Genomic DNA, 16125 nt, shown 5'->3' on the forward strand with positions numbered 1-16125 from the left:
GAAAGTGAGGCAGGCAGCTGGTTTGTTTAAATTGTTCAGAGGAGTTGATGTCTTAGCCATCAGAATGTTTTCTTTGTGTCCACTGGATGCTGTCATCAGTACAAAAGGCTAGGTGAAGGTTTCATCCTTCAACCAGCTTGCAGTCTTGGGGAGATAATACAAACACAGTTGGAAAACTAGTGAGCACACAAGAGAAAACAATATTTTACAAATGAATGCTATACATTTGAATGTTATAGAAATCTGGAGGACAGAAAAGTTATGTCCTCCGGAGCTGATAGACATGTATTTTTAAGGATGTGGGGAATTATGTTGTCATTAACAATGGCATTAGGATTCAAAGAAGTCAAAAGTAAGGGACGTAATACCATACTGTGCTGTGTATAATGTGCACTTTTGGCCCAAATTCTTGAGGGAAAAATAAGGATGCACACTATATGTGGCAAAATACAGTATTTAAATTAAAATGAATGGTGTGAACAAATTCTTGGAAGTGGGAAAGTATATAGCATTTGTAGAGACCTTCGCTTGATTTATAGGATTCCTGTTGGAGTGGAAAAGCAAATAAAAGGGGCCAGAACACAGCCCAGAGGTCAACCTTGTTTTAGGACCTCTGATTCAGGTTTGCATGTAGTTGTATTTATTGCTTTTAATTGCAAGTCGCAAAAAATTGGCCATTTTAGTGTTAGAAAATCCACTATAGGACAGGAAATTAAGCTAAGAGCTGAAAATTTGCCATTGTTGGTTCGGTACTATAGTGGGGATAGTGTAGGAGTGAGACTCACACCTAGAATGTGCTAAGAGTTTCTACCAAAATAGCCCCTCTGTAACCAAATAAAAGCCTTGGTTTCCTCATCTGCGAGACAAGTATATTATTCACCTTTCTGGTTCCACCAGGTTTTTAATGTGAAGATCAAGCAAAATGACGCAAACATTTGTTTTTTTAAAGATTTTTTAATTGTTATTCTATTACATTGCCTCAATTTTCCCCCTTTGCCCTCCCCCGTCCATCCCACCCCATCCCTACTCCCACAGTCAGTCCCTACACTGTTACCCATGTCCTTGGGTCATTCATACATGCTTTTTAACTAGTTCCTTCCCCTTTTTTCCACCATCCCCCCTCCTTCCCCTCTGGTCACTGTCAGTCTGTCCCATTTTTCCATGCCTCTGGTTCTATATTGTTTGTTAGTTTATTTTGTTCATTAGATTCCTCTTATAGGTGAGAGCAAACATTCTTTTTGATGCAGTGCTTGAGAAAAAATAAATCTTTAGATAAAACCCCCTATGTACCCTCAGCTCCCTTACCTCGACTTTGAAGTAAAGGTATGTAACTAGAGGAAATGAAGGATTTATAGAGAAATTTGAACCCACGTGAAAAGTAAGTACTGAAGTGAAAAGACTCAAGAAATATGCCCTGCCCCTCAGTACCAGAATCTTTAGTGCTTTGTCTCCAGACAGCTAGACTCCAAGATAAAGCTTTGGGGTTACTTTTTAGCCATCACTACATGATAACAAACATCCTCTTTTGTTTTGGTTGATTGATCCCTGGGCTGTACTGATTTGGTAAATCACCTTGGCAAGCTTTCCAGAATGTACTTCCAGGGAGTAGCAATCCTTAAGGACCTAAGGCTACCCCCCAGGTACCCTATAGTCCCTCATCCTTAACTATTTAGAATGGAATGATATTCTGAATTCTCTTGGCCCATGGGATTGCTTATCAGCATTTCTTTCAGGGCTGCTGCTTTTTTTTTTTTTCTTTTGGAGAAGGGCCAACAGAATGAGTCAGATCTTTTATGTTTGTTTACAGAGTGGCCATCAGGATATTTGTCTGGATCAACCAGGTGCAATGAGTTTCCTTTGGCACAGACATTCCACTGGGCCTGGTGTCTTTTCAATTGTATTTGAGCAGTTTTAGGAAGCCATTTTAGTGAGTCAATTTCTAAATATATTATACAAATATAGGGCACATTGTTTTTGTGCTGTCTTGTCTTTGGCCTACTTATAACAAAGAAGCTATAAGAAATTGTGCTATAAAATGCCTTCTTGTATTTACTCTGGATTATTAAAGATATTGTTCATTACATTTCTTCTTTTCAGGACACTAGGGATAATTTTTCTCTCTAATCTGAAAATCATAAGTGATTAGGCTTCTGGGCAACTGGTTTGTTTTTATCTTAGGGACACCGTGGCTCTTGTAACTAATTTTGTTTTTCTTTTAGCATTGACTACAAGGAGGTTTATATGTTCCTTTAACAAAGAAACAAAACCTTTCAGCAAGTTTTTTTGTATACAAATCTGAGTCATCTCTATTCAGGCTATATTATCTTGAAACTTTTCTATTCTTGATTTTTCATGTGTCACATTTTCCTCAAATGCTTTTTGCTTTTTAATTTAATTTTATATTTTATCTGATTTTATATAAATTATCTTTATTTCTTTCCAGAACTGGGTAAGATATGAGTAAATAAAATTAATTTTATACTGAAATGTTAAGCTTAATGTGTTGAATTGGTATCCATTTTACTTTTTTTGTTTGTTTATCATGATTTGGTGATGATTATGGTGTCAAATTAGGTGATATCCAGAAGTATATAACAATTGAACTTTTAGATAAGATAGCATGAGAAGTAAAGCAACAAGTGATCATATGCCTGCAATAACCCCTGCAATGAATACCTCAAGGCATGCACAAGTTATATCTTGGCTCTTTACTCTCAAGCTTCTTTGAGCCTCAGTTTGTTTCACCAGGAAGCCTTTTATAGGACAGCAAGGAAAGAGTCCCAGAAATATCGTGTAACTGTTGAAGTAATGGAATGAAGGACTAGCCCAGTGCACATTCCCTGGTCAAGATCCATTTTTCCACACTCATCCTATAGGATCCAACCCTTTCACTGTCATACCATCTCAACTTAGGAAGACAACAGGTTTTTTTTAGTTTATTTTAGCTAGGTATGAATAAAGCAAGCTGATTAAATTAATTTACACATGTGTGAAGAGCTGATAACACCCTCTGATTTTCCCAGTGATATATACTTGTTTCCCCAAAAGATAAGAATGCGCTATCTGTAGATGTCTAAATCCAGGTCTCCTATTTATCTGTCCCAAGGAAATAATCAGACATGAGAATAACACTTTATATTTTAAAAATATTATACTACTATATTATTTATAACAGCAAAAAATAGAATCAGTTCTTAATGGCTCAATTTTTTATTGTATGGATATAACAAAAAGTTTATTTCTGAATGATTGAACATTTAGGGAATGGTTAAATTATAATACATGAATATAATTCAGCCATTAAGAATCATGTTTTTGAAGTACTTAATTTCACAGGAAGATTATTACAGTGTCTGAATGAAAAAAAGTCAGACACAAAATGGAATATCATAGGAGCTCAACTTGTTAAAATGCAATATTCATAAACTTTTATTTAATAAATTTCTCATGTCTACTATGGGTCAAGTATAGTGATAAGTTTGAGGATATGGCAGCATCAAATAAGATATGCATGATCTGTGCCAGCATTAAAAATATAGGACATCATTATGAAATTAAATCTCCCTTTGGGGATTGATGATTTCCAGTCAGATGTGATTAAGCTAATTTTCTAGTTCGTGGACTCTTCAGGATCTTGTTTTCATTTCTCGTCTGCTTTTTGTCTGAGAATGCATAGCTCTCCAGTTCAATTAGACTGATCTGTAGAGTTTAAAAACAGTAGCAACAGACAACTCAAACCTAGTGTTCCCTATCATCTTTAGATTTTTTTTTTTAACCTATGTGGTCAGTGTTACCCTATGACATCAGTATAATAGCTTCTCCTAGGAATCCATTCTAGTGATTTTTTTCTGGACTGCTTCTGCAGGAGAAGATATTTGTTTGCAAAGGAAAAAAGCATTTCTTCATGGACCTTTTTATTTTACCTTACAATAAAACCTATACTTATGCTTTTATAGAATGTGATCTTATTGTTGTGTAGTGTTATCAACTTAATTTTGTTCTTGAAACAAATTTTCTTTAAAAAGTTTGAATGATACTTAGAGGAAATGGACCTAAACTCATAAATAGGTTTTTTTGAAGAAGGTATAAATGTTGTTTATTTAAGAGCTTCATTCTTTAAACTCTTCACCCTTTCCCCCCATTATAGGAACAATTATAAAGGACACATGGATAATAACAAGGGGGGTTGGAAACAGAGGAAGGAGGTGGGGAGGGCTGGGGTGGTGGGGAGGGGTGGGGGGGAAAGGCAGAAAACTGTACTTGAGCAACAACAATAAAAAAAAAAAAGAAAAAAGAAGAAAAAGAACTTCATCCTGAAAAATGTGTCTTCTTTACAATTGAGGTTAATGTTTTTCATTGTCTGTGTCATACCATGAAATTTTGTTTCTCCCAGGAGCTTTAATGTAATATCTTTGAAACATGTTCACTTCAGTGATATGCTGTGTTAGTGATGCAATATTATTACATGTCATAGAACTCTTCCTTCTAAAGCTTGAGAGGTATATCAGCTTTGTTCTTTATATTATTTGTGAGGATTTCTGCATTTCTGATGTATATACACAATAGGACAATGGGAATCTTAAAAATTTGAGAACCTATTTTTTTTCTAGTTGATTTTTAAGTGTTGAGCTCTTGAAGTTATTTAGTATATCTGACCTCATTTAATTAAAACTATATAATACATGAACTTTTTATATGACCACATTTAAAGTACCAGTTTGTTACATTTGAAACTAAAATTATGTGCTGTGGTATGCCTAATATAATACAACCAAAGCCACATTGTTTATTCTTCTATTTTTTCTCTCATACATGGTGTCCATTTTGCATTGATCTTGTCCAGCAATATTAACTTTCTTTAACAGATTGTTCTGCTATCTGAAAAACCTCATTAAAATTTAATCAGTAAACTAAAAATAAGCAGCTAATGTCATAGTGCATTCTGGTAACTCATAACAGAAAAAAAAAGAAAGCATAATGTAGGCTTGTGAGGTTAAATGAAGGTAAGTGTATATTTATTGGTTATTCTAGGGTATCTATAAATTACCATATTTCCTCTCTTGAGAAGTGTGATGTAATGGTAACATACTTATAAGTGATATACATTTTCATTTACAGAATATTTACTATTTTTCCTGTAAGCACTGAACTGTCTTGAATTATATAACACTATATAATGGGCTTAAAGCCCACCTGTGTCCCTTATTTTCTCCAGAAAAACTTTTCTGGACAGTCACTGTAGCTATCATGATTCTTGAGCTATGTCCTGTATGTGGTATACTTCCCATTCATCAGAAGGAAGCAAATCCTACCCACATATATCATATTCATAATAGACTCTCCCTTTTTGTCTCATTTCTACATTGAGGGTTCTTTCTGCCTCACTGCTTTTCTTGTTTCTCTTCTCAAAACAGTTCTAGATTTAGAAGAGGCACCTAACCATATTCCTACTATTAGTTCTATATTTTTCCCATGACTCTCTTCTGCTGTGACTGCTTTCACAGTACCACAGTTTAGAAAAAGTAAAATTAATTTTAAAATATTAAAAGTAATATTTGTTTAAATGAACAAAAGACTTGAAATAGGCACATTACAAAAGATGTCCAAAAGGCCAATTAACATAGAAAACTCAGGGAACTGTATAATGCCATGCCCTACTGCTTACCAGAATAGTAAAGATAAAAAAGTCATTACTGAGAGTCTGCAAGAATGTGGAGCAACTGGAACTCCCCTATACAGCTTCTCAGAGTGTATACTGGTGCAACCAAATTGGAAAACTATTTATCAAATAATGAGTAGAGCTGAATATAGGCATGCCTATGTCCCAATAATTGCACTTCTAAACACATATGCAATAGAAATAAGGTATATGGGTTCATAAAAAGACATGTACAGGAATGTTCATAGCACTGTTTGTAATAAACCTAAACTTGAGACAACCCAGATGTCCATCAGAAATAAAATGAATACATTAATGAGGGTATATACCTAACATGGAATCAGTATTAAGAATGAATGAACTATATACAACAATATGGATGAGTCTTACAAGCATGATGTTGAGCAAAAGAAGCTAGATCCAAATGAGTATACACTATGATTCCACTTATATAAAGTTCGAAAACACGCAAAACCCATTTATGCTTTAAGAAATGTGGCTCAGTAGATTGAGTGGCAGCCTGCAAATCAAGGGGTCGCTGGTTTGATTCCCAGCCAAGGCACATGCCTGGGTTGCAGGCCAGGTCCCCGGTGGAGGGCATGTGAGAGGCAACAATACATTGATGTTTCTCTCCCTCTCTTTCTCCCTCCCTTCCACTCTGTCTAAAATAATAAATAAAATCTAAAAAAAAAAAACAAAAAGAAAAATCAGGCTAGTGACTACCCTTGTTGGTAGGTAGTGACTGAATAAGGGGCATAAGGGGAGCTTTGGGGATGCTGGTAATGTTATGTTCAGTGTCTTGATCTAGGTACTCATTACATGGGTCTGTTCACTTCATGAAAATCAACAGAATATGTACTTATGATTGGTGTACTTTTCTGTGTATATGGTGTATTTTAGTGTATTATATAAAGATGTAATAAATGTTATGTTATCTGTCTACTCCTAAATAAGAGTACCCCCAAACCTAGCAACTTAAAATAAGAAATGTTTATTATTTCACACAGTTTCTGAGAGTCAGCAATCCAGGGGCAGCTAAGGTGGGTGCTTTTGGCTCAGGGTCTCATTAGGTTGCTATCAAGATGTTAGCTGAGGCCTGCAATTATGTGAAGCATTGAATGGGACTGCAGGATCTGCTTCAAGGTGGCTCTGTCACCTATTTGTTGACAGAAGCCTCAGTGAAAGCTCCTTTTATTAGCACAAGCAAGAAAACGAAACAAACAATGCCCACAGATAACATATTGTACAAGGTCTGTTGAGAAGGTTTCCAGCCATGTAATATGAAAAATACAGACATTTATTGAAGAAGATACAAGATACAAGAAGCATTGTACATAGGACAATGACACCTTAGTCCTCTTCAAAGTAGGCACCTTGGGACCTCACACAGTTCTGCCAATCTCCATCAGCTGCCCCATCATATTTTCCTGAATCTCATCAGCAGTCTGAAATCTCTTCCCTCTCAAAGTTGATTTTAGTTTTGGGAAAGTCCAGAAGTCACAGGGCATCAAATCTGGGCTTTAGTGGGGTTGAGTCATCTGGGTGATTTGATGTTTCGCCAAAAACTGCATTAGATGTGATGCGTGAGCAGGTATGTTATCATGATGAGCCTGTCAATCATCAGTTGCCCATAGTTGTGGCTTTCTGCGTCATCCAAATAGTTTCCACAGAGGAATGTTCAAGCCTAATGCAAACTCTGACACAGATTTGTTGCTTTGCTCACTTAGTCATTTTGAATGTGAGGGCCACACAGTACACGTGCTCACTCAATGGCATCTACCGCCCCCACTTGCTAGTACCGTGAAGTCATCATTCTTCATGCATGTGAATTCCATCTAGTCCACTCTCCTTGGCTGCCAGGTTACACTGATGTTGCATAAACCAATCTTATTATATTAACAATGGCTGGACTCTTCCAGAGAGACCTCGTGAATGTGTGTGTGTGTGTTTACATGAGTTTTTATCTATTTAATCTTCTTTGCATATAGCTTTATTGAGGAATACTTGACATACAATTGACATGCTGCACATATTTAAAGTGTACAGTTGGAGAAACTTTTATGTATGTATACATCCATGAAATTGTCATTACAATCAAGATAACGAGTCTATCAGTCTGAAAAGTTTCCTCCTATCCCTTTATAATAATCCCTCCTCTCATCCTTTTTAATGGCTGAAAAGCTTTATTTACATATAAAGTATCTTTAAAGTTCTTACATGTACTAATAGATAACTCAATCTCATTTTTTGTTTAAATTATAGAACTCTTACCCCATTTGGAAGAATAAGACCCCACCCCCTCCCACCTCCCCTCAGTCAAGAATATGCAAACCAGATTGCCAGGGTTAGAATCTTAGTTCTGCCATCTACAAACTGTAGGATCTTGAGTAAATTGCTTAACTACTCTGCATCAGATTCTTTTCTCTTAATTTTTCATTGTATTTTTTATATTACCATTTAGTCCCCTTATACTTCCCTGCTCCCTGCCCTGCAATCACCACACTGTTTTCCATGGTTTCTTTTTCCTTTTTGCTTGATCCCTCCACCCCCTACCATCCCCACCCCTACTTAGCTGTCATCTTGCTCTCTATGAGTCTGTCCCTATGAGTCTGTCTCTATTTTGTGTGCTAGTTCAGTTTGTTCATTAGATTCCACATATGAGTGAAATTTATCTGTACCTCTAATACTAATGATAGTCCTATACCTAGCTCAAAATTGAAAAGATTAAAGGAATTAATATACATATGAAAGCACCATGTTATTGCCTGCTGTTATTATCCTGGGTTCTTATGCTAAAAACCTAGGTTCTCAGTCTCTCCTGATAATATTAAAGCTATGAGTTGATACAGCACTGCTTTCAAATGTCCTACCAGCACTTACCTCTTCCTTTCACTCCTACTTTTGTATCACTTCCTTCTGAGCTCCTTGCTAAAGGTGAGGAAAGGTATGTTTTAAATGCTAGGCTCTATATTATTTGGATAATACCTTAGGGACATTTTATATGCTGAGATGAGAGATACCCAAAATAGGATGCTTAAAAAAAAAACAAGACCTTCTAAGTCAAGATGTCAGAGTACCACTTGGATTTCTACATTGAAAGCTATTAGTGATCACTTCGATAGTAGTGATTATACATGTACAATAACTATTCCTTGAATACATATGAAGTGTATATCCTATGAAAGAACAAAAGAATTGAAATAGTTCCTGTCCTTGGGAAGCTTACTATCAACTTGAAGAAATCTGATTAGATTTCGTAGTGGTGAGTATGAAAATCCCAGTATTACAGATACAGCAAAGGAAGAATGAGTAGGTTTTATTGACTAAGGATGCTGCTAAATACATGTAGTGGGTGTGTATTTTACTATTTTCCCTAAACTGGAAACAACTCAAATGCCCATCAGTGGTAGAATGAATAAATAGATAGGAAAATATGTCTAATAGTTAGTAGTGAGAATGAATGTACTACAACCACATATAACACTATAGATGAAGTTCACAGACATGAAGTTGAGCCACAGAAGCTAGCTCCAAGATTATATACTACGTCCACTTGTATGAAAATCAAAAAAGCATGCAAAAGTCATTATGGTGTAGGAAATCAGGCTAGTGGTCACTGGTACCTATCTCCCCTTTCCTCATCTTGCTAATTGCAAGTACAGGGCTTGCCTTCATTATCATCACTCCCATGGAATGTCCAGGGCTCTGTTATTCTTCAGTGCTTACAGTCCAGGGAAGTTGCAAAGAGGATTACCTACATGGAACAAATTGGATAGGGACCAAATAAAGCCACAGGCATGGATAAGCATCCTAATAGCAGGGTGGTCATCAGCAAAGGATGACTACTGTCCAAGAGAAGTCTTCACCATGTACTATCAGGAAAGGTTCTGTTCATATGCTTGCTCTTAAGGTCTGTTGATGTTAAATTAACTCCTAAGGGATTCCTGGGAATCCAAACAATGTTCCTCAGTGAAAATGGCCCATTGTATTGAATGAATTTGGTCCCTTCATGTCTGGACCTTCTATCCTAGGCCTCACTGAGCTTCTCTCCTCCCTTTAACCCAGAGGAGCCTTCCTAGCCAAGGAAGGAGGAATGAGCAGATGAGATTGGAGGTAGAACCCTTGCTCTCAGTATTTTCTTCAATCATATTGTCTCTGCTAGAAGACCTCTTGTTTATCCCCAAGTACCTTGGAAGGCAAAGTTAAGAAACTATTTTTTCTTTATCTTAAAAAACTTTTTCTCTTTGTCCAAGCTTATCTTTCATTTGAAGCAATAAGCACAGAATGGCTTAGTTACTTTGGGGAGAGGTGGTAGGTAATGAATAAGAAAGAAGGCAAAAAAGTAAGCTCTTGGGAGAAAAATACCTTTAAATATTTAAAAATATCATCCATCCCATAACATTTGGGTTTAATGAGATAATGAAGATATAATTAACATAATTATGGAATTTAGAGGGGAAGCCACTATGTGATGGGAAAAAAAACTGTTTTAGATTCCCTGATGATTCAGGTAGTGGCACAGTATCCAGGTGTAGATTTCACTGAGGCATTTGGAACTGTGGAAGGTAGGAGATTTGGCTCTGTGGGCTCTTTTAGTTCTCTCGCCAGGCCTCCTGGGTGGGCAGAACTGGAGGCTATGCTGAGCACTTGGGTGGAGCTGAGAATTTGCTTCCTTTCTTGGGCGGGGTGGTAGAACAGGCTTTACTGCCCATATAGCCCACTGATATGGATCCAAATCAGGCAGAACTGCCAACTGAACTTCCTAGCCAGAGGGGTCACTGGCTCAGCTCTGCAGATAGACAGAGATCTGGCTGTGATCTCTGCTCAGTCACTGCTGCAAGCAGAAACACTGTCTGCCAAGACCTGAGTAGTATTTGCTGTAACCTCCACACCCCTTATCCACCTCTACCAAAGCCCTGAGGATTCCTCCAGTGACTCACATGAGGCAAGACCTGAGTGAGCCTCCTGGGAAGCATTTCACATGCTGGGGAAACTGGTACACCTCAGGCTCTCTTTTCCCCACTGTAGAAATCAAAGGCTTGGGGTGCCCTCTTGGTGTGGCACTGTGTCAGTGTGGAGGAGGAGCAGTGAGGTCAGAGTGTATGTAGTCCTCTTACCCTTCTAATGTGGGATTTTCACAGTGATGTCTTTTCTATGGATAGTTGCTGGTGGTCTTCCTGTGAGAGGAACTGAAGTTGGCCTATGAAGGAGACCTATGTGGCCATCTTGATGATATTACTCTCCCCTATGTGTTTAGCTTTAAGTAGGTTATGCATTCCTGAATGGATTGATAGATTATATCTTATAATTTTGCCTTTCTGGTGTTTAGCTCCATATTGGGAATGTAGCAGGTAAACAATAAATGTGTGATCATGCTATGATTGAAACCTGTAAGAAAAATGAAGCATTGTGGTATGAAATAGCTTCTGTGCATGCATCTTCATCTTTTAAAGACAATATTGCTGTTCCTCCATGTATACTTGCTTTTATAATATGTGGTTGGTTTTTTCTCCAAAGTTTTTGTTGTCAGCAGTTCATGGTTATTGATTCATACTGTTTATGGGTAATAACTCTGTGTGCTGCTCTGCCTCAGTGATAATTTGATTTGAGGTACTGCTGTTTAACACCAGGAAAGTGTTACACTATAAAGCGTATTGGATTTGTCACAGAATGACATTGAAGAGAAGCCAGGTATAGGCAAACTAATAACACGGTAGCCTAGTTATTAAACTTGGGCCTTTTGGCATTATTTGTCCACCAACTTTTATTGATATCACTGCCTTCTCCTAAGAGATAAGCATGTGACTAATTTGATGAATTTCATTTGGCAAGGGTAGAAATTAATGTCAGACAAACAAGGTCATTGTAAGTTCATATAAACCTCATGCTTCCAGAATACTGTGTTTCTGTCCTTTGAAGTTAAATATCTGTTTGTGATGGAGAAAACATTTTTGTAAAGGGGCAAGATTACAATGTACTGAAATGAAATGCTAACGTTGACCTCATCAACTTTAATAGAACTTATTTGATGTAGTATAGTGACTCAGCCTCCATGAATCTGACTGTGTGTATGTGCTGTGTTTTAACAGGGAATCATCATCTAGGAATCTCCTGAGGACCACAAGAAAACATGGGGAGGAGTAAGTTTCTCTTCACTTTTAAATAATTTAGAAATTTTCCACATTAAGCCACTATATCCAGGAAATTAGATTTGTAACTCCAAAGTGGTTTTTTTTTGACACCTAAATTATATTTCTGGTTAGTGTTAGAAAGCTTTTGTCTGAAGCAGAGCTTTGCAGAGAAAGAACAACAGACCACATGTTGTTCATTGGCAAGGGTCTTTTTTTCTTCTGCTCTTTTCTGGACATTTCCCAGTACATGGGGAGAAGGCTCAAACTTGATACTAATAGACCTGCCCTAATCCCAGCTTCTTTATAACTCTTACCAAAGTTACCCATATGCTTCCAATGGTTTCTAAGCCTTGTTGATAATAACATAAACAACAACAAAATGATTCTACCATGCAACCAATGACAGGATTAAAAAATTATCTTTGAGGTTGATTTATAAATGGTTTTGATTTCCCCTAAAATGTTAAAGCCTGGCATTAAGAACCATTAGATGAATTCCTTTTGTTTGTTTTTCCTTTCTCATAAGGTTATTTATGATTAGTGGTTAGTAGACAAATTTAAGCTCATTTCATTGTAAAGTTAATATAAAACAGCCAGTAGTGACTGCATAAATAATCCTAATCAATATACGCTATAAAATCAGATGCTATAAAGGACCTCATAGGGAGACTTGGTGTTATGTAGTATAGTGAAAATAGTATGGACATAAAGAATTGCAGGCCTCTACCTCTACTGCCTCTACTACCTTAACTACCTTAACCAAATCCTAGATCTCCCCTAAACTTGTTTGTTCATATCTGAGGTGGGATCAATACATTCTGCACTTCTAGCCCGAGGAAGGTGAGGTTGACATAATGTGATAATCCACATGAAAAGTGTGTTGAAAACTCTATAAAGTATAATGAAGGTGGTATCCATTATACTTTATATCCATTGGTATCCAGATACCAATGAGTAGTGGTATCTGCTCATTGCTGTCCTCATTGAATAAATATATCTTCATTGGTTGTCTTTTAATAGTTAAAATGAAGTTACTTGATCAGCAGGACTGACTAGGGTTGTACAAGTGACAGAAAGTGCCTTTTTGTATTTTGGGTTCTAGCTATTTTGTCCAATTGTAGTATGGGCCCTGGTAGGCCATGAATTAATCATGGAAAATATCTTCCTGAAACCGTTGAGTCAGATTTTGCCTGTTTTTTTTTTTTTCCTTGCCAGAACTTTCCTTGAAGACTGATTAACCCCAGGGATTGTGCTTCTTTCCCAGACTTCAGAAGATACCAATATCTGATAGTTAGAAAATTTTAAAAATTAAAAAATTTAAAAAATCTTGTCAAAATTTTGTGACTAATCCATGCCATGTCCTAACCCCAAGTCAGTTGTCAACAGAAGCTTCCAGAGTAAGTCATCATGGTTTAGTTCTCACCTAATCTCAAGCTTGAGGTGGATTTGGAGAAGAGAGGTACACTGATATAGGACAACACATTCTTCTTATTTCTTCTCTTAATTTTTACAATGATCATCAGTCATTAGCAAGGAGATCACTAGGTGCCTACTTTAAAAGGTGCCTCAACAAGTGTTTGTTTAAATGGTCAGACAATTAACAAAGTCCATGCTAAAGGACAGGGCCTGGTAATGTAATCTGCAAGATGGACATGCTTCCAACATAGAGATGAGATAAGGGAAGTGCTTCAAAAAGTGCTACTTTTATAAACACAGAGAAGCTTATAAAGTGGTCACCAACTTTAAAAACATCCTTAACATCTTGAATCTCAAAGGCTCTATCCTTTACTCTCCAAGCTTTACTTAGTTTGCCTGATTATACTTGTTAATTGCTGACACTATTAGTGAAAAAAATGTTACTTTGTGCTCATTTCTTTCTTTTCTGGCAATGTACAGTGAAGTTTTTACTGGATTTGGTAAAGCTTCTAACAAACAGCTCAATGTGTCATACAAAGGGACAACAGAGGAAAATATCACAAAAGTATGGCACTAGTCTCATTAAGGGACCACAAAAGTAACAAAGCTGGAAAACTATACAGTGTAGGTGAAAAATTAAAATTGAAGTGAATTTCTTTTTTTGTTCTTTGATATTGGATGAAGAAATCATAAATATGTGTTAGAGGAATCATTTATCTGACATGAAAAAAAATTGTAGACAGTCTTAAAAATGGTGGGGGTTGGGAGGAGAACAGACTTGTGTATTTAATTTCTTATTAGACCACCATCAGTGTCCATTGTATGTGGCATTGAAATCCATTTACTACATATGAGTTCTGAGCTAGGATTTAGGATTCTTAAGAATATATAATTATTTTTTAGGATCAAGGGTGGGAAGTGGGGATGAGGGAGAGTGGTTGAGGGATAATTGAGACAACTGTACTTGAACAACAGTAAAAAATGTGGAAAAAAAAAGAAATAACACCAGGTAGAAAGTAAGAAAAGCTTCACTTACAGCTCATGAAACTAGTTAATATCTAAATTTCTAAATATAATTTATGTATCCCATTATATATTTAATATGGATTTTATTTTGATAATATTAAAATGTACACTATCAAAAATATGGAATTATTTTATATTAACAAGTACAGCACTTTATAACTCACAGATCTTTCTCCTGCATTATTTTATTTGAGTTGTAAGATGACCATGTGATATAAATAGAGATTATTATCTTCATTTTATTTATTACAAAACAGAGGGCTGTGAGAGGAAAGTCTTGTGTAAAGTCCATAGCCTATGAATGGAGAGCCAAAGGCAGACTATTACAGTCATAATCATAACTAGTTTCTTATTTTCTTCCATTGTCATAACTAGTTTTTATTTTGTTCCAATAAACCATGTTTTGAATATTCTAGTCATCAGTAGTATATAAAAATAGATTAAAAACTTAGGAACTATGCTTTGGCCAGGTGGCTCAGTTGGTTGGAGTGTCAATCCCATATCTCAAAACGGTTGTGTGTTCAGTTCCCAGTCTGGGCACATACCTAGGTTGCAGGTTTAATCTCTGGTCAGGGCACATACAGGAGTCAACTGATTGATGTTTCTGTCTCACATTGATGTAAAAAACAAAACTTAGGTTGCTGTGAAAGGTGTGGAAGAAAATATTTTCTGAGCTCTATGATGATGTTTATATATTTCTCATAGCATGGGAGACTGGGCAGGTAGGCAAAGAGAAATGGCTCAGTTTTCATCACCATTTATGGTAACATCTAAAACACATGTGTAGCAGATACCTCGAATATCAAATCCTCAGAGCAGTGGGTGTCCCTGGCTGCAAAGGCAGTAGCACAGATTGGCAGTCGCCAAGGCAAATAACAAGATAATTCAATTCAGAAGCTTGCTGTACATAACCCATAGTGGAAGGTGCCCTAAAGTAAGGGGCCTAAGACACTTACCAGGTGAAAGTTGCCCTTCATCAATAGGTTTTTATCTTTGTGGTTTTTCTTAACATTGATGCAGACACCGGCCAGCAGTGTTTGAGGCATTATGGATGAGACCAGATACATTCACATGGACTACCAAGTCCTGTGGAGGAAAAGGGACAGCATGGCTACCCTCTCAAGGGGAGGGTACCTCAGAGTGGCCTGGACACTCTCTCTAGGGGAGAGTGCTCTGATCCTTGCCTTCCCCGGTTTTTTATTGGCTCTTAATTTGCACAGGAATACAGGTAAAGTTCATTAATCATTGTCAGGCAGTAAGGATCATACATACAAAGAACTACGAGGGCTTATTGTGAGTCAGGGTCTGTTAGCTAAGGGACTACAAAACTTTGTGAAACAAACTCATTTCCTGCTCAGACCTTTGTCATTTAATTGAGAGCATTCTTAGCAAAGCAGGTTTCACAGGAGTTTATGTATTCTTTCTGAGGCCTGATCACCCAGGGAGCCTGCCCTTTCCAGCACACGGCTGCACCACCCTTTGTCATTGTTTCAGGATTAAGTAAGGCAGAGGAGGCAAGATAGCCAAGAAATTAGGAGATTTCTCATAGGCAGGATGAGTACTCAGGCTTTGTCAAAGCCGAGGGGTGAGAGTCTATCACCCCCTTTCTCCATCCCCCCAAGTCCTTCCCTGGGGCCTCCCATGTGATCATGCCTGTCTTAGGTCATTCCCCCCTTGGGAAATCTTACCTGTCATTGGCTAACTGATCAAGTATTGGGGGCCAGTTATGGAAAAAGGAGCAGAAGCAGCACTCCTGCCAGGGAGATAAGCTTTATCTCTTTAGTGGCCTATGGTCCAAATGTTTCTCACTCAGCCTTAGCCATGGGCGGGGGGTGGTTACAGCCTCTGAAACCAGATGGGGTAGTTCCCAACAAACATAAAGAGTTTAATACA

The 16125-nt window shown here is 37.2% G+C and overlaps 1 protein-coding gene across 2 annotated transcripts in view; it reads left to right on the forward strand.

Annotated features, from left to right (window-relative positions):
- PRRG1 (proline rich and Gla domain 1) overlaps positions 1-16125 on the forward strand; it is a 91741-nt gene that overhangs the window by 23221 nt on the left and 52395 nt on the right. For both annotated transcript variants that reach the window (XM_045860648.1, XM_045860649.1), the window contains exon 2: positions 11749-11799. In XM_045860648.1, coding sequence (XP_045716604.1) covers positions 11790-11799 — 10 coding nt within the window. In that variant the 5' untranslated portion in view covers positions 11749-11789. The remainder of the gene's footprint in view (positions 1-11748; positions 11800-16125) is intronic.

This window comes from Phyllostomus hastatus, unplaced genomic scaffold (genome assembly GCF_019186645.2).
Source record: "Phyllostomus hastatus isolate PE091 unplaced genomic scaffold, TTU_PhHast_1.1 phas_scaffold_200, whole genome shotgun sequence".
Lineage (NCBI taxonomy): Eukaryota > Metazoa > Chordata > Mammalia > Chiroptera > Phyllostomidae > Phyllostomus > Phyllostomus hastatus.